The sequence below is a fragment of the Nomascus leucogenys genome, chromosome 15, assembly GCF_006542625.1.
Source record: "Nomascus leucogenys isolate Asia chromosome 15, Asia_NLE_v1, whole genome shotgun sequence".
NCBI lineage: Eukaryota > Metazoa > Chordata > Mammalia > Primates > Hylobatidae > Nomascus > Nomascus leucogenys.
In genome coordinates this window covers 88,054,497-88,074,740 of record NC_044395.1, presented here as the reverse complement: position 1 = coordinate 88,074,740, position 20,244 = coordinate 88,054,497, and the positions used below count along the sequence as shown (strand labels likewise).

The window sequence follows — 20,244 nt, the reverse complement described above, 5'->3', positions numbered from 1 at the left end:
CTCTTTTCCTAATTGAATGCCCTTTATTTTTTTCTGCTGCCTGACTGCCCTGGCCAGAACTTTCAACACTATGTTAAATAGGAGTGGTGAGAGAGGGCATCCCTGTCTTGTGCCAGTTATCAAAGGGAATGCTTCCAGCTTTTGCCCATTCAATATGATATTGGCTGTGGGTTTGCCATAAATAGCTCTTATTATTTTGAGATATGTCCCATCAATACCTAGTTTATTGAGAGTTTTTAGCACAAAGAGCTATTGTATTTTGTCAAAGGCCTTTTCTGCATCTATTGAGATAATCATGGTTTTTGTCTTTGGTTCTGTTTATATGATGGATTACATTTATTGATTTGCATTTGTTGAATGAGCCTTGCATCCTAGGGATGAAGCCAACTTGATCATGGTAGATAAGCTTTTTGATGTGCTGCTGGATTCAGTTTGCCAGTATTTTACCAAGGATTTTCCCATTGATGTTCATCAGGGATATTGGCCTGAAATTCTCTTTTTTTGTTGTGTCTTTGCCAGGCTGTGGTATCAGGATGATGCTGGCCTCATAAAATGAGTTAGGGAGGATTCCCTTTATTTCTATTGATTGGAATAGTTTCAGAATGGTACCAGCTCCCCTTTGTACCTCTGGTAGAATTCAGCTGGTCTTGGTGGATTTTTTTGGTTGGTAGGTTATTAATTACTGCCTCAATTTCAGAGCCTGTTATTGGTCTATTAAGAGATTCAACTTCTTCCTGGTTTAGTCTTGGGAGGGTGTATGTGGCCAGGAATTTATCCATTTCTTTTAGATTTTCTAGTTTATTTGCATAGAGGTGTTTATAGTGTTCTCTGATGATAGTTTGTATTTCTGTGGGATTGGTGGTGATATCCCCTTTATCATCTTTTATTGCATCTATTTGATTCTTCTCCCTTTTCTTCTTTATTAGTCTTGCTAGTGGTCTATCAATTTTGTTTATCTTTTTAAAAAACCAGCTCCTGGTTTCATTGATTTTTTTTGAAGTGTTTTTTCTGTCTCTATCTCCTTCAGTTGTGCTCTGATCTTAGTTATTTCTTGTCTTCTGCTAGCTTTTGAATGTGTTTGCTCTTGCTTCTCTAGTTCTTTTAATTGTGATGTTAGGGTGTCAATTTTAGATCTTTCCTGCTTTCTCTTGTGGGCATTTAGTGCTATAAATTTCCCTCTACACACTGCTTTAAGTGTGTCCCAGAGATTCTGGTATGTTGTGTCTTTGTTCTCATTGGTTTCAAAGAACATCTTTATTTCTGCCTTCACTTCGTTATGTACCCAGTAGTCATTCAGGAGCAGGTTGCTCAGTTTCCATGTAGTTGAGTGGTTTTGAGTGAGTTTCTTAATCCTGAGTTCTAGTTTGATTGCACTGTGGTCTGAGAGACAGTTTGTTATAATTTCTGTTCTTTTACATTTGCTGAGGAGTGCTTTACCTCCAACTATGTAGTCAATTTTTGGAATAAGTGTGATGTGGTGCTGAGAAGAATGTATATTCTGTTGATTTGGAGTGGAGAGTTCTGTAGATGTCTATTAGGTCTGCTTGGTGCAGAGCTGAGTTCAATTCCTGGATATCTTTGTTAACTTTCTGTCTTGTTGATCTGTCTAATGTTGACAGTGGGGTGATAAAGTCTCCCATTATTATTGTGTGGGAGTCTAAGTCTCTTTGTAGGTCTCTAAGGACTTGCTTTGTGAATCTGGGTGCTTCTGTATTAGGTGCATATATATTTAGGACAGTTAGCTCTTCTTGTTGAATTGATCCCTTTACCATTATGTAATGGCCTTCTTTGTCTCTTTTGATCTTTGTTGGTTTAAAGTCTGTTTTATCAGAGACTAGGATTGCAACTCCTGCTTTTTTTTCCTTTTTGGCTTTTCATTTGTTTGGTAGATCTTCCTCCATCCCTTTATTTTGAGCCTATGTGTATCTCTGCACGTGAGATGGGTCTCCTGAATACAGCACACTGATGGGTCTTGACTCTTTATCCAATTTGCCAGTCCATGTCTTTTAACTGGAGTATTTAGCCCATTTACATTTAAGGTTAATATTGTTAGGTGTGAATTTGATCCTGTCATTATGATGTTAGCTGGTTATTTTGCTCATTAGTTGATGCAGTTTCTTCCTAGCCTCGATGGTCTTTACAATTTGGCATGTTTTTGCAGTGGCTGGTACCAGTTGTTCCTTTCCATGTTTAGTGCTTCCTTCAGGAGCTCTTGTAAGGCATGCCTGGTGGTGACAAAATCTCTCAGCATTTGCTTGTCTGTAAAGGATTTTATTTCTCCTTCATTTATGAAGCTTAGTTTGGCTGGATATGAAATTCTGGGTTGAAAATTCTTTAAGAATGTTGAATATTGGCCCCCACTCTCTTCTGGCTTGTAGAGTTTCTGCCAAGAGATGCTGTTAGTCTGATGGGCTTCCCTTTGTGGGTAACCTGCCCTTTCTCTCTCGCTGCCCTTGACATTTTTTCCTTCATTTCAACTTTGGTGAATCTGACAATTATGTGTCTTGGAGTTACTCTTCTTGAGGAGTATCTTTGTGGCATTCTCTGTATTTCCTGAATTTGAATGCTGTCCTGCCTCACTAGGTTGGGGAAGTTCTCTTGGATAATATCCTGCAGCGTGTTTTGCAACTTGTTTCTATTCTCCCCGTCACTTTCAGGTACACCAATCAGATGTAGATTTGGTCTTTTCACATAGTCCCATATTTCTTGGAGGCTTTGTTCATTTCTTTTTTCTCTAAACTTCTCTTCTTGCTTCATTTCATTCATTTGATCTTCAATCCCTTTCTTCCACTTGATTGAATCGGCTACTGAAGCTTGTGCATGTGTCACGTAGTTCTCGTGCAATGGTTTTCAGCTCCATCAGGTCATTTAAGGTCTTCTCTACGCTGTTTATTCTAGTTAGCCATTTGTCTAATACTTTTTCAAGGTTTTTAGCTTCTTTGCGATGGGTTCAAACATCCTCCTTTAGCTCGGAGGAGTTTGTTATTACCAATCATCTGAAGCCTTCTTCTCTCAACTTGTGAAAGTCATTCTCTGTCCAGCTTTGTTCCCTTGCTGGCGAGGAGCTGCGTTCCTTTGGAGGAGAAGAGGTGCTCTGATTTTTAGGATTTTCAGCTTTTCTGCTCTCGTTTCTCCTCATCCTTGTGGTTTTATCTACCTTTGGTCTTTGACGATGGTGACGTACAGATGGGGTTTTGGTATGGATGTTCTTTCTCTTTGTTAGTTTTCCTTCTGACAGTCAGGACCCTCAGCTGCAGGTCTGTTGGAGTTTGCTGGAGGTCCACTCCAGACCCTGTTTGCCTGGGTATCACCAGCAGAAGCTGCAGAACAGTAAATATAGCAGAATGGCAAATGTTGCTGCCTGATTGTTCCTCTGGAAGCTTCCTCTCAGAGGGGCACCTGACCCTATGAGGTGTCAGTCGGCCCCTACTGGGAGATGCCTCCCAGTTAGGCTACTCGGGGGTCAGGAACCCACTTGAAGAGGCAGACAGTCCATTCTCAGATATCAAACTCCATGCTGGGAGGACCCCTACTCTCTTCAAAGCTGTCAGACAGGGACGTTTAAGTCTGCAGAAGTTTCTGCTGTCTTTTGTTCAGCTGTGCCTTTCCCCCAGAGGTGGAGTGTACAGAGGCAGGCAGGCCTCCTTGGGCTGAGGTGGGCTCCACCCATTTTGAGCTTCCTGGCTGCTTTGTTTACCTACTCAAGCCTCAGCAATGGTGGACACCCCTCCCCCAGCCTCGCTGCTGCCTTGCAGTTCAATCTCAGACTGCTGTGCTAGCAGTGAGCCAGGCTCCATGGGCATGGGACCCTCCGAGCCAGGCCTGGGATATAATTTCCTGGTGTGCCATTTGCTAAGACCATTGGAAAAGCGCAGTATTAGGGTGGGAAGTGTCCTGATTTTCCAGGTACTGTCAGTCATGGCTTCCCTTGGCTAGGAAAGGGAATTCCCCAACCCTTTACACTTCCTGGGTGAGGCGATGCTCCACCCTGCTTTGGCTCATGCTCCGTGGATTGTACCCACTGTCTGACAAGCCCCAGTGAGATGAACCTGGTACCTCAGTTGGAAATGCAGAAATCACCCGTCTTCTGCGTCACTCACACTGGGAGCTGTAGACTGGAGCTGTTCCTATTTGGCCATCTTGGAACCTCCCTTTCCAGATTCTTTATTACAGAGTGGGTCACTGAAACTTCATGGAACAAATTGGAAATTATCTTCTTAATGTCACTGTCTACCATGTATGGGAATTTGGTAAATATTATATGGTTTCAATAACATAGTAGATAGAACATTGTTAAATCTAAACTTCAGTGAATTGTAACAGATCCTACCTGAAATTCTAAAGAAAACAGAATCCTAATTGAAGAGGTTAAACTTTTACAGGGAATGTCAACTGCCATTTGGGTCCTGTAAACGAAAAACTGTTTTTTAAAAAAGTAACCTTTAAAAGTATTTTCAGATGACCTCATTTGCTATGCAAGTGGTTTGAGTATGCTGGATGCTAAGACTTCTTTGTTATAGACTGGAGATGTGTGCTATTGGGGCAGTGTTGCTCTGTGACAAGGAGGCAGAGGATGAGGGCAAGGTTCGATGTCACTGTGAATTCTGGGTGGCTCTGGCTATCAGGAGCCTTCATTGATTAAAGCAAAACAGTTGCTTTCCTAGGGCAATAGTGTCTCTGTCACCTAGGCTGGAGTTCAGTGGCATGATCAATCGCTCACTGTAGCCTCAACTTCTTAGACTCAAGTGATCCTCCCACCTCAGCCTCCCAAGTAGCTGATACTACAGGTGTGCACCACCACACCTAATTTTTTTAATTTTTAAGTTTTTGTAGAGACATGGTCTCACTGTGTTGCCCAGGTTGATCTCGAATTCCTGGGCTCTAGTGATTCTCCTGCCTTGGCCTCCCAAAGTGTTGGGATTATAAATGTGAGCCACTGCACCTGGCCCTTTGCAACCTTCTTGACAATGCATTCCTTTATTCACTAACTGGAAATAATTTCTTTCTCTTGATGGAAGCACTAAGTGCCTGGGGTCAGGAAGCCAGATGGGATGTTCTTTGCTTAGTTCTGGCCCTTGTGCTGGGCATTTTTTATCATTTATTCCAAAATTCATGACATAATTTCAATTTACCTTAAGACTTACTGCTTTTAGTTTAATTGCACTTCCCTAAATACTATACAAATATTTCTAGCACAAAGAGAATTGAGTACTTAATTTGTGCATGGTACTGTACAAATTGTTCTAGGTGCTAATTCAAAGGAGAATACCCAATGTCAATCCTTATCCTTTGCTCCTTATCAAGCAAAAACAAATGTCTTTGTAACATAGGCATTTTAAATTTACTCTTGAAGAAAGGTAGAACATCTGCCAATAAAAAAAAATCCTTATATTTTCAGAGATGGGGAGTAGGGGTGTAGTGGGAAGTAACAGAGGGTCAGAGCTATGGTGCTTTCTAACAAAGATGCATGTAAATTTATCCATCAAATTAATGATTCTGGAAATTATACATTTTTTCTTATGGTAGTTACGTGTAGGTATCACTTCAGGTATGAATTAAGAATCAGCAATTTCTCTGACACTCTTAGTGAGTTTAAGTGATGTCTGCAAGTATCAGTCAACACCATGGACATACCAGGGGCTTAGAGCGTACTGTGGTATGAAGGACTGTGTTTTGTAGGACATGTATTTGGATGTTCTCAGACATAAGCTACGTTATGGCTAAAAACTATATTTTTAAAGGTACCTGCAAAGCTTTGGAATATCTGCATTTTCAGATGTCATTTACTAAAATATTTATTAATTTCACTTGAATGGCCATCCGGATAAGTAGGTGAGTATCTGTGATGACCATTACTTTTTTTTTTTTCATTTTATTTATAGATTTCAATGGCTAATTATTTTCTTTGAGGAATGTGTGGGTGGTTTTTGTTGTGCTGGTGTTTTCTTGTTTGTTTAGTCTTCTTGGCTGGGCAATATGTATATGATGGGAAAGTAATGTGGAAATAATATAGAGGAATGAAACAGTCCCTATAGTTTAAGGCCTAGTTTCCTTTGGAATCTGGGGTTCTGAACTTGTTCTATCAGGGGAACCACAGTGAGTAGATGAGTTGATTAAAAACTCTGGTCCTCTCTCCTCCTGTACCAAATGGGGATAATTATAGTTACCTACATCTCTAGGGTCTTCTGAGTCTTAATTAGTTAATATTTGCAAAGTGTTTGGAGATATTTGAATTAAAAGTACTGAGCAGTGTAATCAAAATTCACTGTAATTATAATTGGAATCAGTTTGTAGTCCCACCTTTCCTCCGTTTTTCTCTATCTTGTTCTTTCTGCCAACCCAGACGTTACTGATGGTTACTACTCAGCTCTGCACACTCTCTCATCCACTTTTCTTTTTGCAACTCATTTCAGCTTATAAATAAATAAATGGATTAATTAAAAAGATATAGCCAGGCCTTTAACCCCACATTTAAGTAACTACTTAATATTTATTTTTAAAGCTCCATAGTCACTAAGAGTAAAGTCAGGCAATTATTTTCTTCTAGTCTATCATTTTTTTCAGGTCCTCCTTCATATGATGATAAACTGGTCTTCTTGTAGCATTCCCATGCTCAGAAACTCTCATTGGCTCTTTGGTGCCCATATGGCAACATCCAAACTCTTTGGCATCCCCCCAGAGGCTTTCAAAATCTGGCAATCATTCAATCTTATTTTTCACTGTTCCCATTCCACACTCTTCTCCCCAAACATTTACTGTATGCCTTCCCACCTTCCTGCCATTCAGCAAGCTGCCATTCACCCACTGTAGGGAACATTTAAACTCTTTGCAATCTTCTTCTTATTTATTTATTTTTGAGACAGAGTCTCTCTGTCGCCCAAGCTGGAGTGCAGTGACTTGATCATGGCTCACTGCAGCCTCAACTTCTCGGACTCAAGTGATCCTCCCACCTCAGCCTCCCAAGTAGCTGGGACTACAGGTGTGCACTACCACATCTGATTAATTTTTAAGTTTTTGTAAAGACCTGGTCTCACTATGTTGCCAAGGCTGATCTTGAATTCCTGGGATCAAGCGATCCTCCCACCTTGGCCTCCCAAAGTGTTGGGATTACAAGCGTGAGCCACTGCACCTGGCCCTTTCCAAACTTCTTGACAATGCATTCCTTTATTCCCTAACTGGAAGTAACTTCTTTCTCTTTATAAAATTTTATCTGTACCTTTTCTGAGTCATTTCTACCTTTATATTCTCGTTACATACGTCCTACCTCCCTCCTAGACTATAAGACTGGAAAGTAGATTTCATGTGTGATGAATGAATGAACAAAAGGAAGTCTAACATATGGATATAGTCAACTGGATGCAAATTAAAAATTTTTAAATATTGATTTGCAAGATTTCATTAAGGTCAACTCAATAGTTTGTATCATATATGTTAGGAACCAAATATTAATAACTTCTTCAGCATTACTATTATCTTTATAGGACTGTCTAAAATGAGCAGCCATATCTTTAAACTGTGTTTTCTCTGTTTACACACTCACAGGTAAAACCCAAAGGGTCTGGGAACAAACAAGACTTTTTTTTTTTTTCTGTATGCCTGAATTATCTGTACCGTTCCTTGTTTTCCCAGCTTTGGCCATAGAAACTTAGTTCTAACATGCTGAAATTTTTGCAGTTCTTTCTCTTAGAAAAAGACCACATTGTCTGAAATTTCATCCATTGAAGTAATCAAGCCTTAAAGTTGAAGGATCTTGGTCATGATTAATCTAGCCCTACAAAGTAGTATCTTAATGGCACTCCCTTTAGAAAGTTAGGTTCCAGGACACACATAGCTGCAGAAAACTGTGTCCACATTTTGTAAGGTCCTTCATTGTCATAGCCACTCTCTTCTCTGTGGCTGATATTCTAAAACTGGCAACACATCCTGATGGTAAAAGCTTGGTTCAGGAGACAGGTGACCTACTAGCTTTACGGCATTTGACAGGTTACCTAACCTCTCTGATGGATAATTGCCTCATCTATGTAATGGGGATAATAATACCCATCCTGTCTCCTTGTAAAAATCAAATTAGATGATGCCTGTGAATGTTCTATAGTCTCTTAGACAAATGTAAGTTATGACTACAGCAAGAGTAAAAGAGCATGTTGTTACAGACATGCTTTCAGTGAAATGTCTAAGACTTGTGAGTCACACTAACTTGATATCTACTTCATTGATTTTCTTTTTAGTTCTATGTACTATATTGAATTTCCTGACAGTGGGGCTATGAAAGCCTTCCTAGCATTTTATAGATGTGGTTGAATTAATGGTTGTAAGCCTTAAAGCAGAATTAGATAGCATCAATGAATTTATTAAGTATAAATAAATATATAATCTACTTAGCAATATTACACAGCCTCTTTATCTGATGTGTGATAAAGAGTCATCCGAAGGCTGAAAATGAAGAATTGTCCTGGAAGCTCTTATTTAATCTTTTATTATTTCCTAATACAGTATATAAAATTACTCATTGAAAACTTAGCAGAATAAGAAACAAGAAGTTAAAAGGCTGAAAACTACAAATTTTGCTATTATTATTGTTATTAGTATTACTGATTATTTTACTGATTACTTCCCAAGTCTCTTATTGATCTGTTAGAAATAGAGCTACACAGGAAATTGTAGGACAGTTAGTATGTGGTAGTGTTATCTGCTTTTTAATTATTCAAGTAAAGTTTTATCCCATTAGAGGAACTCAAGAAGGTGGTCGTGGCTAATAATTGCTATCTGTCAAATTCCTTAGAGCAGGGATCCCCAACCCCCAGGCCATGGATTGTTACCAGTCCCTGGCCTGTTAGGAACCAGGCTGTACAGTAGGAAATGAGTGGCGGGTGAGCAAACATTGCCATCTGAGCTCTGTCTCCTTTCAGATCAGCAGCAGCATTAGATTCTCATAGAAGCGTGAGCCCTATTGTGAACTGCACATGCAAGGGATCTAGGTTGCGTGCTCCTTATGAGAATCCAATTCCTTAAGATAATTTAACTGATGATCTAAGGTGGAACCATTTCATCCCAAAACCATGCACCCTGCTACTCCCAGACCGTGGAAAAACTGTCTTCCACAAAACTGGTTCCTGCTGCCAAAAAGGTTGGGACCACTGCCTTCGAGTTTATAATTTGGGGTTAGCACAGCCTATATTTACCTAAGAATTTCAATGTGTTCACTGATCTTTCCAAATGAAAAGACTTCTTACGAAAATTATATCCAAACTGTCTTTTCTCTTATTGTAATAAACCTATCAGTAAGTTTCTACTGAGTACCTGCTATTACATTTTTCTCTGTGAAGCATTATGGGGGCTCAGACACGATCCATTCCCTCAAAGAACTTACCTTCCAGCTGAAGACTGACCAGAAGGAGCAAATACGGTTAACAATTAACAAGTGAGTGGGCCAGCCTGGCCAACAGGGTGAAACCCTGTCTCTACTAAAAATACAAAAATTAGCCGGGCATGGTTGTAGGCACCTGTAATGCCAGCTACTTCCTGCTGAGGCAGGAGAATTGCTTGAACCCAGGAGGTGGAGATTGCAGTGAGCCGAGATCGCACCATTGCACTCCAGCCTGGGCGAAAGAGCAAGACTTTGTCTTGGGAAAACAACACAACAAAACAAGTGAGAGGGGAATCGAGTACTACGTAAGATGTAATGTGGAATTTTAGGGAAGGAAGGCAGTGTATGCTGGAGTAATTAGAGAAAGGGGCATGCATGATTTGATGCTTTAACTGGATCATGAAGGATAAGCAAGATTTTGGCAGTGAGTGAGAGGGAGAGAGGAGTTTGTCAGAGGAATGGAACAAGTCAGGAGGCAGTAATGTGTATGGCGCTCCAAGGACTCTTTCCTGATCGGAGCAGAAGTGATGAAGCATTGAGTAGTTTGAGAAAATTAGCTAAGAAGGGTGGGGGCAGATGTTGGAGAGTGTCGAATATCAGAAAGAAGACATTAGATTTGAGCAGATAGAACAAAAACGCCATTGCCAGTTTTTGTGTAAGAGAATAATATGAGAGTGGTTACCCAGGAAGTGGTCATCAGAGTTGAATGGAGCAGAGTGTCTGATACAGCATGGGGACATTGTGGTCACAAAATGAGGTGGTGAGGGCTGAGCCAAGGTGGTGGCAGTGGGATGGATAAAAAGGGATGGCCAGGAGAAATATTTTAAAGGAAAAATTAACAGGACATCTTTACTGATTGGATTGGAAGGCTATACAGGAAATATATTGTCAAACTTGATTCCAGGATTTCTATCCTATGCCTGGGTTGCCCAAAATATCAGGAAACCATTGTTAGAAAAGGTAGGAGATACCACTGTTCCGACAAAAAGTATTGAGTTTGGTGTTGCACCCACTTGACTTCAAGGCCTTACAAGTGAGTAGACAGAATTGCAGAAGTGCCACTCAGAGAGCAGGGCTTGCAATGTGGGGTTGGACTTTGTCACCATTTTGTTAATTCCTAATTCTATGCAGATGCTCAGCTTGAGGAATGCCCATGTTTGGGCTTCAGAATGAAAGCCAAGTAATATTTACTCAGATGCCAATTTTCCCTCTGAAATATTTGCTCATGGAACTGAGAAAACAATATATAAAGCATTAATTATTTTTCTCATAAAAAAGTTATTAATAAAAAGATAAGATCAGTGAAAGGCAGAGTAAACTAGAAGCCAAGTATAGAAAATGGTATCATTCAAAGATTCATTACTGTAGTGGTGATAACAAAACAATTTTCCAACAGTTTAAGATGCCTCAGTACTTTGGACCATTTTTAAGTAGTTAATGTGTGGGCACTTAGTAAATATGTATTAAACTATAGTTCATTAATTCTTTTTTTTTTTTTTGAGATGGAGTTTCACTCTTGTCACCCAGGCTGCATTTTTGCTTTCTTAGTGATATATAAAATGTCGAGTTTCACAATGATGGTATCTTAGATTTGATTAAATATGGTATTAAAAAATAGCTCATCACAGAAAGTCTCTACCAGTGTGACGTAGATGGCTAAAGTATTCCACATTTGCAACCTTTTATTGACCTAAATAAGAGGTGCCCCTTGGGTTGTTTTTATTTGGACTGGGAATATTAGGAGGAAGCTTTTTCATTCAGTGTGTAAGTACAATCTACCAGAAATAGAAACCCCCATGGAGGATCTATTTCTTTGATGGTACAGGACTCAGAACATTCACAAAGATTTAGTTATTAGCAGAATAGACATCTGTATTTCATTCAAACCAATTTGCCCTTCCTAATCTGAGAACATTGTGCAATCTAAGCAGTTCTAAGCATGTTTGCTATCCATGCAAAGTGACAGTAAATCTAAAAGAAATTTTTTTGTGTGTTTAGGGATGGTAATAAAGTCTCTTAGTGGTTGAAAATGTTATTTCTTACAAAAGTGGAGAACATTTGCTTTTCAATACCAGAGTTTTCAGCCATTTCTGCATTCTGACCTATTGACTGGAGGTAGGTTGCCTTTGAATTCAGTAAAACTTCATGGGCAGAAACACAGTTCCTTTTCCTACTTATTTGGATAACATGATGGCCATTGCATGTATGTGTCTTTTTGTAAGTCCACGCCTCAGAACTGAGAAGTAGGAATAAAATTAGGGTCAGGTCTGGGGATGCTACTCTTTGCTGCTGAGAGACACAATGCTTCAGGTAAGTGATTCTGAAGTCCTTCACCACCTGACGGTAACCTTGGGTTGGTCCATAGGTATGTTTTCATTTTGCTTGTTCATCCATTTTAATTGGCTTCCTAGAGCATGCTTGTAGATGCAGAGCCAAATTTAGAGTAGAGCAACCCTCTGGCAAACAGGAAGAGATTAATTTTGTGGTATGCTTTTAAGGGACTTCCCAGGAAACTTCAAAAGCAGAAAAAGAAGCACTAGCTGCCTATTCCAAAATGTGTAAAACACCACTCAGCTTTTTAAAAGTAGGATAAACTCAGAGCACACACACACACACACACACACACACAGGACATCTCCAGTAAAAAGAAAAGTTGAGCTTTCTTAGCTAGATGTGTGTATTAGCCAGAAAAAGCCAAGGAGTGAAGGGTTTTAGAGAACTGGAGGAGATAAAGTGGAGTCTGCATATGGGAGGCATTTGAAATTGACTTAAATGCCTTTTTAATGCTGACTTTTTCAGTTTTCTCCTTACCAGACACATTGTTTTCATGATATTAGCCCCAGGCATAGACACATCATTAAAATGAACATGTCAAAAATGATTTCTGTTTAGAAATAAGCAAAACATTTTCAGCTGTGACCACCCAGGTGTAGAATAAAGAACAGTGGAATTGGGAGCCCTGAGTTCTAACATAAACTTTCTTCATGACATAAGGCAAGTCTTCTATGGCCTTTGGTTTCCTTATCTGTAAAACAGGATGGCTCAATGAAATTGTCTTTCTTCTTTGCTATAATAGAGTATCTCTGTGGGAAGAGAAAAAAAAAGTCAATTTAAAGGCTCCTTGTAGTTCCCCAACTGCTGTTTTATTGTGCTATTCATGCCTAGACATCACATAGCTAGAAAGGCCCATCAGACCCCTCAGGCCACTGCTGTTCCTGTCACACATTCCTGCAAAGGACCATGTTGGTAACTTGAAAAAAATTACTATTACACTTGCAGTTGTTGCTTAGTAACATTTCTGATTTTGTGTTTCTTGTGACAGCATGAGCAGAGATCATTAAAAATTAAACTTACAAAGCTGCTAAAGTGGGAGGAAGGAGAACTTGAAGCCACAATTTTTGCACTTGCTTAGAAGCCATCTAATTTCAGGTTTATATGCTAGATCTTGGGGGAAACACTGCACGTCTCTGGTTTATATTAAACCACATACAGCACACTACTGACATTGATTTGTGTCTGGTGCAGCTGGAGTTTATCACCAAGACATAAAAAAACCTTGACCCTGCAGAACGGCCTGGAATTACAATCAGATGGGCCACATGGCATCCCGGTGAAAGAAAGCCCTAACCAGTTTTCTGTCTTTTTTCTGCTTTCTCCCTACAGTTCCACCAGGTGAGAAGAGTGATGACCATCCTTTTCCTTACTATGGTTATTTCATACTTTGGTTGCATGAAGGCTGCCCCCATGAAAGAAGCAAACGTCCGAGGACAAGGTGGCTTGGCCTACCCAGGTGTGCGGACCCATGGGACTCTGGAGAGCGTGAATGGGCCCAAGGCGGGTTCAAGAGGCCTGACATCGTTGGCTGACACTTTCGAACATGTGATAGAAGAGCTGTTGGATGAGGACCAGAAAGTTCGGCCCAATGAAGAAAACAATAAGGACGCAGACTTGTACACGTCCAGGGTGATGCTCAGTAGTCAAGTGCCTTTGGAGCCTCCTCTTCTCTTTCTGCTGGAGGAATACAAAAATTACCTAGATGCTGCAAACATGTCCATGAGGGTCCGGCGCCACTCTGACCCTGCCCGCCGAGGGGAGCTGAGCGTGTGTGACAGTATTAGCGAGTGGGTAACGGCAGCAGACAAAAAGACTGCAGTGGACATGTCGGGCGGGACGGTCACAGTCCTTGAAAAGGTCCCTGTATCAAAAGGCCAACTGAAGCAATACTTCTACGAGACCAAGTGCAATCCCATGGGTTACACAAAAGAAGGCTGCAGAGGCATAGACAAAAGGCATTGGAACTCCCAGTGCCGAACTACCCAGTCGTACGTGCGGGCCCTTACCATGGATAGCAAAAAGAGAATTGGCTGGCGATTCATAAGGATAGACACTTCTTGTGTATGTACATTGACCATTAAAAGGGGAAGATAGTGGATTTATGTTGTATAGATTATATTGAGACAAAAATTATCTATTTGTATATATACATAACAGGGTAAATTATTCAGTTAAGAAAAAAATAATTTTATGAACTGCATGTATAAATGAAGTTTATACAGTACAGTGGTTCTACAATCTATTTATTGGACATGTCCATGACCAGAAGGGAAACAGTCATTTGCGCACAACTTTAAAAAGTCTGCATTACATTCCTTGATAATGTTGTGGTTTGTTGCCGTTGCCAAGAATTGAAAACATAAAAAGTTAAAAAAAATAATAAATTGCATGCTGCTTTAATTGTGAATTGATAATAAACTGTCCTCTTTCAGAAAACAGAGAAAAAACACACACACAACAAAAATTTGAACCAAAACATTCCGTTTACATTTTAGACAGTAAGTATCTTCGTTCTTGTTAGTACTCTGTTTTACTGCTTTTAACTTCTGATAGCGTTGGAATTAAAACAATGTCAAGGTGCTGTTGTCATTGCTTTACTGGCTTAGGGGATGGGGGATGGGAGGGGTATATTTTTGTTTGTTTTGTGTTTTTTTTCGTTTGTTTGTTTTGTTTTTTAGTTCCCACAGGGAGTAGAGATGGGGAAAGAATTCCTTCAATATATATTCTGGTTGATAAAAGATACATTTGTATGTTGTGAAGATGTTTGCAATATTGATCAGATGACTGGAAAGTGAATAAAACTTAAGGCAACTGAACAAAAAATGCTCACACTCCACATCCCATGATGCACCTCCCAGGACCCACTCATTCTTTGGGCGTTGGTCAGAGTAAGCTGCTTTTGATGGAAGGACCTATGTTTGCTCAGAACACATTCTTTCCCCCCCTCCCCCTCTGGTCTCTTCTTTGTTTTGTTTTAAGGAAGAAAAATCAGTTGCGCGTTCTGAAATATTTTACCACTGCTGTGAACAAGTGAACACACTGTGTCACATCATGACACTTGTATAAGCATGGAGAACAGTGATTTTTTTTTTAGAACAGAAAACAACAAAAAATAACCCCAAAATGAAGATTATTTTTTATGAGGAGTAAACATTTGGGTAAATCTGGTAAAGCTTAAAAAAAACTCATGGTAAGGCTTAACAATGTCTTGTAAGCAAAAGGTAGAGCCCTGTATCAACCCAGAAACACCTAGATCAGAACAGGAATCCACATTGCCAGTGACATGAGACTGAACAGCCAAATGGAGGCTATGTGGAGCTGGCATAGCATTTACCGGCAGTGCGGGAGGAATTTCTGAGTGGCCATCCCAAGGTCTAGGTGGAGGTGGGGCATGGTATTTGAGACATTCCAAAACAAAGGCCTCTGAAGGACCCTTCAGAGGTGGCTCTGGAATGACATGTGTCAAGCTGCTTGGACCTCGTGCTTTAAGTGCCTACATTATCTAACTGTGATCAAGAGGTTCTCGACTGGAGGACCACACTCAAGCCGACTTATGCCCACCATCCCACCTCTGGATAATTTTGCATAAAATTGGATTAGCCTGGAGCAGGTTGGGAGCCAAATGTGGCATTTGTGATCATGAGATTGATGCAATGAGATAGAAGATGTTTGCTACCTGAACACATTGCTTTGAAACTAGACTTGAGGAAACCAGGGTTTATCTTTTGAGAACTTTTGGTAAGGGAAAAGGGAACAGGAAAAGAAACCCCAAACTCAGGCTGAATGATCAAGGGGACCCATAGGAAATCTTGTCCGGAGACAAGACTTCGGGAAGGTGTCTGGACATTCAGAACACCAAGACTTGAAGGTGCCTTGCTCAATGGAAGAGGCCAGGACAGAGCTGACAAAATTGTGCTCCCCAGTGAAGGCCACAGCAACCTTCTGCCCATCCTGTCTGTTCATGGAGAGGGTCCCTGCCTCACCTCTGCCATTTTGGGTTAGGAGAAGTCAAGTTGGGAGCCTGAAATAGTGGTTCTTGGAAAAATGGATCCCCAGTGAAAACTAGAGCTCTAAGCCCATTCAGCCCATTTCACACCTGAAAATGTTAGTGATCACCACTTGGACCAGCATCCTTAAGTATCAGAAAGCCCCAAGCAATTGCTGCATCGTAGTAGGGTGAGGGATAAGCAAAAAGAGGATGTTCACCATAACCCAGGAATGAAGATACCATCAGCAAAGAATTTCAATTTGTTCAGTCTTTCATTTAGAGCTAGTCTGTCTTTCACAGTACCATCTGAATACCTCTTTGAAAGAAGGAAGACTACATAGTATAGGTTTGTTTTGTGTTGTTTGAAAATATTATCTTTGTAATTATTTTTAATATGTAAGGAATGCTTGGAATATCTGCTGTATGTTAACTTTATGCAGCTTCCTTTTGAGGGACAAATTTAAACAAACGACCCCCCATCACAATCTTAAAGGATTGCAAGGGCCAGATCTGTTAAGTGGTTTCATAGGAGACACATCCAGCAATTGTGTGGTCAGTGGCTCTTTTACCCAATAAAATATATCACAGTCACATGCTTGATGGTTTATGTTGACCTAAGATTTATTTTGTTAAAATCTCTCTCTGTTGTGTTCGTTCTTGTTCTGTTTTGTTTTGTTTTTTAAAGTCTTGCTGTGGTCTCTTTGTGGCAGAAGTGTTTCATGCATGGCAGCAGGCCTGTTGCTTTTTTATGGTGATTCCCATTGAAAATGTAAGTAAATGTCTGTGGCCTTGTTCTCTCTATGGTAAAGATATTATTCACCATGTAAAACAAAAAACAATATTTATTGTATTTTAGTATATTTATATAATTATGTTATTCAAAAAAATTGGCATTAAAACTTAACCGCATCAGAAGTCTATTGTAAATACAAGTTCTATTTAAGTGTACTAATTAACATATAATATATGTTTTAAATATAGAATTTTTAATGTTTTTAAATATATTTTCAAAGTACATAAAATCTGGGGGTTCTGGGTTTTTTTCTCTTTACTGTAAAACAAACATGAAAACGTGTTTTATTATAAATACGTGTGTTCCTTGCTTTAAGACTAATCTGACTAGTTTTAGTAATTAAACAGCCCTCCAGAGAGGATACTTATTTGAAAGCCTGGGAGGCCAATCCTGCAGTCTGTGAGCTTCTGAGAAGTTGTAGGATTGGATCTGTCTTCCATGGTGGAAGATGGGAGTGTCATTTTCTCGGACACTTGAAAGTTTTACCCCTTTGAAGTGATATACTTTCATTAGATACCAAACCATGTATCCTAGCAACATCAGGTTCCACGAATCACGGCTGGCTGGCTGGCTCTATTGATTATAAAATAACTGTTAAAAAAAATCGAAGTAGGTTTACTTAGGGATAATGAGAATAAATTGGCCCAAATTTAGAAAGTCAAGTACTGGGGAAAAAAAAAAAATTCAATATTTGGAGACAGGTCACATACCCTCAGTTTGGAAGTGGTGCCATTTGCAGTATGTATTTGTATCCATAGCACTGATTTAATTTTTGTACGTGGAGCACACAGATTTTATATCATAGTACCCAAAATCTAACAGATTGCTAGGATTTCTAAAAGGATTTGCCTCCGTGATGGCTGCCAAGCCGCTGGGTAATTTAGTTAAAGTGTGTAAAGTTATCACTAAATCTTAGGGAAATAAATGGAAGGATTTTAAATCAGAAAGGGCCATTAAGGAAAAAAAGCATCTGTTCTTACTCTTCAGCCTCCCCATTTGAACACTGACAACCCATCCCATAACGTGGTGAACTATATCTGTGCAATGTATCATTTCTATTTCTAAACATACACACATGGTTCCCTCTTGTATTGTCTTATAAATAAGGATCAGGAAAGTCATAACAAACATTGACTTGTGTTGTGTATATGGAAAAACAGATCGAATGAGATGAATTAGTCTATCCTAATCTGTCCAGTGAACTTGAAAAGTACTCTAAGAGAAGCCCTTGACTGCCAGTCTTGACAGGCCAGCCATGGAATTAGAACTTTGATAAACTTCAGGCTTGACCAATTTTCATAGTCAGAGGACTAAAATATTTTTTAAATGGTTGAGTAAAAAAAGTAAAAATTAAACATGACATCCAAATTACTTGAAGTTAAACAAGTTTGGTAAACATGACTGAAAGTTTTCATTAGAAGATGAGGTTGGAGAAAAAAACAAAATAGAGACATCTACTAAATTATCCAACTTGGAGTTAAGAGGAGTAACCAATGTGTACTGCATTCATTGAGTAAGCAGTTAAACTTGTTTAATTATTAAGATGCCTGGAAATAGATCATTGCTTTGATCTGTTGTTTTTCACCATACTGATAAGCCTCTGTGGTCATTAGCCGTGTCTATGAAATCTTTTTATGAGCTGTACTAATTCAATGAATAATAAGATAGTTCGAAATGAGAATCTGAACTAAGTCTTAGAATGGGTCAGGGTTAAATTGTTCCTCATTCATTTAAGTGGCTTCTAGATCTGGATAAAATGTCAAACACTTTTTGAACTGCAACAAATGGCTTCAGGCATTGCCTCAGTTCAGCCAGCACTCCCAGTAGTGTCAAGGTTTAAGCTTATTGTAAAACATACTTGTCTCCATCATGTTCTAACATCAAGCCTGGTCTATAAGTTAAAGTGGAAATGGCTGCATATTTTGATAAGCCATTGTTAAGTAAAGACTGTTAATTGGGATAAGAAACAATATACGTGTACACAAATTTAGGAAGATGAAGCGTTTAGCTTGCAAAAAGCCATTCACGGATTTGATCCAACCTCAGAATGTTGACCAGCAAAATTAGTGTTTTATGGAACATAGGCCATCCTTTTAGCTGTGGGTTTTTAAACTGTGGTTTTAAAGGTTGGTTGGCTGCTTGGTTTAGGGACAAGCCGGGGTAATGGTTGGGAATCTGACTTTTGTTGGTTACATTGAACTAACTGGTGGTTGGTGAACTCCCCACCTAATAGCTAAAGTTAGCAACTAGAGTAGGTGAAGCCACTCCAAACCAGCCCACGTTTATGGACATTCCTTCTAATAAACACCCTGCCTGCATGTCTATCCCCAGTCTTGTGAGTATGATCATCCATTCTCTCAATTCTGGCCACCATTTGAATTATTTGTAGGGAAAAAAAAGCAAACTCCTTGCTTTTTAATATGTGATTATTTGCAGTAAATTACTTGAAAACTATGTTTAAATATTAACAGAAAAAGCACTGTGATCTTACACATTATCATAATTGAGAAGACCAATTTCTGTGGCACTCTGTAGGATTTCTACAGGCCTTTACCTCACCCCCGCACCCTAATTATTTACAAGGCACAGACCACCAGATTAGGAGTTCCCCAGCCTGGCGTTTGCTTTTCTAACAACAATCCTATGTGCTTGGTAATGTCAGTAGCATGGAATTGTAAAAAGTGGGCCTTCCAATTAAACCTCACCACACAAACAACAAACAAGACCTTTGCATTTAAGTGTGAGCTGCTATTTTATCTCTGGCAAAACAAAAGTCCTTTGCTTTAGAAAAATAAGCTTATCTGTCCTGAAAAAAGCCTCACACACAATGTTGTAGTTAATGACAGGACTTGTCTCAAGCCTGTAAATAACCAAAAAGCGTTAGTTGAAATCCTGAGCTTGAGGTGTATGTTCTACATTTAGAAAGGACATAAAGATGCTTCTGCAGCTCTGCACTTTGGTACTGTATTCTATTTCAAATGGTTCCTTAGAAACCAGGGGCTGGTCTGCATAGAATGGCTGAACCCAGGGGAAATATTTTTGTCTGGCTTAAGTGCTCACAATTTGAAAAAATCCATATCAAGTACTGCAGTACACATTTAAATTTATTTAGTCAAGCTGCATTCTCCATTGAGCCCTAACATTTAAAAAATAGTTGCTAAACTGGGATTTGGTGCATATCAGGAAGGAAAGAGGAAAAAGACATAAAATAGAAACCTTACCCAGCAGAGACCTGCTCCAACAGATACCAAGCAGTGTTTACTTGGAGATAACAGTACCCATACTCTCCTCCAGTTAGACTCATGTAATGATCTCAAAGTGTGGTCTGCAACCAGCATCTGCATCTCTGGGAACTTGTTACAAATGCAGACTCTCAGTTCCCATCCCTAGACTTAGTAAATAAGAAGCTCTGGGGGTGGAGTATAACAGTCTGAGTTTTAACAACCCCTCTAGATGATTCTGTGCCCACTCAAATTTGAGGATCATTGGACTAAGGGGATTAAACAGCCTTTCACATGTTCTAGATAATAGGAAGATAGATAGCACAACCCAAGAATTTGAAACTGTGAGATCTGATCCCAGTCATGTCACTACCTGTTTCCTTGGCCCTGAAAACATCAAACCACCTATGTCTGCATTTCCTAAACAACACAAAAGTGACGGGTGCTCACAGGTGGAGCAAGGCTTAGTGTAAGAGAAGAGTGCACTGATGGTTTGAAAGTGAGCATGCAAACGTGAGCCAGGAAAGCTCAGTGCTGTTCA

The 20,244-nt window shown here is 39.6% G+C and overlaps 1 protein-coding gene across 5 annotated transcripts in view; it reads left to right on the top strand.

The window, feature by feature from the left end:
- The window catches only part of BDNF (brain derived neurotrophic factor), a 69,069-nt gene extending 52,358 nt beyond the window's left edge, over positions 1 to 16,711 (top strand). For 3 of the 5 annotated variants that reach the window (XM_030829513.1, XM_003254348.2, XM_003254347.2), the window contains exon 2: positions 13,031 to 16,711. In XM_030829513.1, the coding sequence (XP_030685373.1) occupies positions 13,052 to 13,795 (744 nt within the window). In that variant the 5' untranslated portion in view covers positions 13,031 to 13,051 and the 3' untranslated portion in view covers positions 13,796 to 16,711. The remainder of the gene's footprint in view (positions 1 to 13,030) is intronic. The other 2 variants (XM_003254346.2, XM_003254349.2) reach the window with 1 other exon arrangement.
- The last annotated feature ends 3,533 nt before the right edge of the window (positions 16,712 to 20,244 follow it).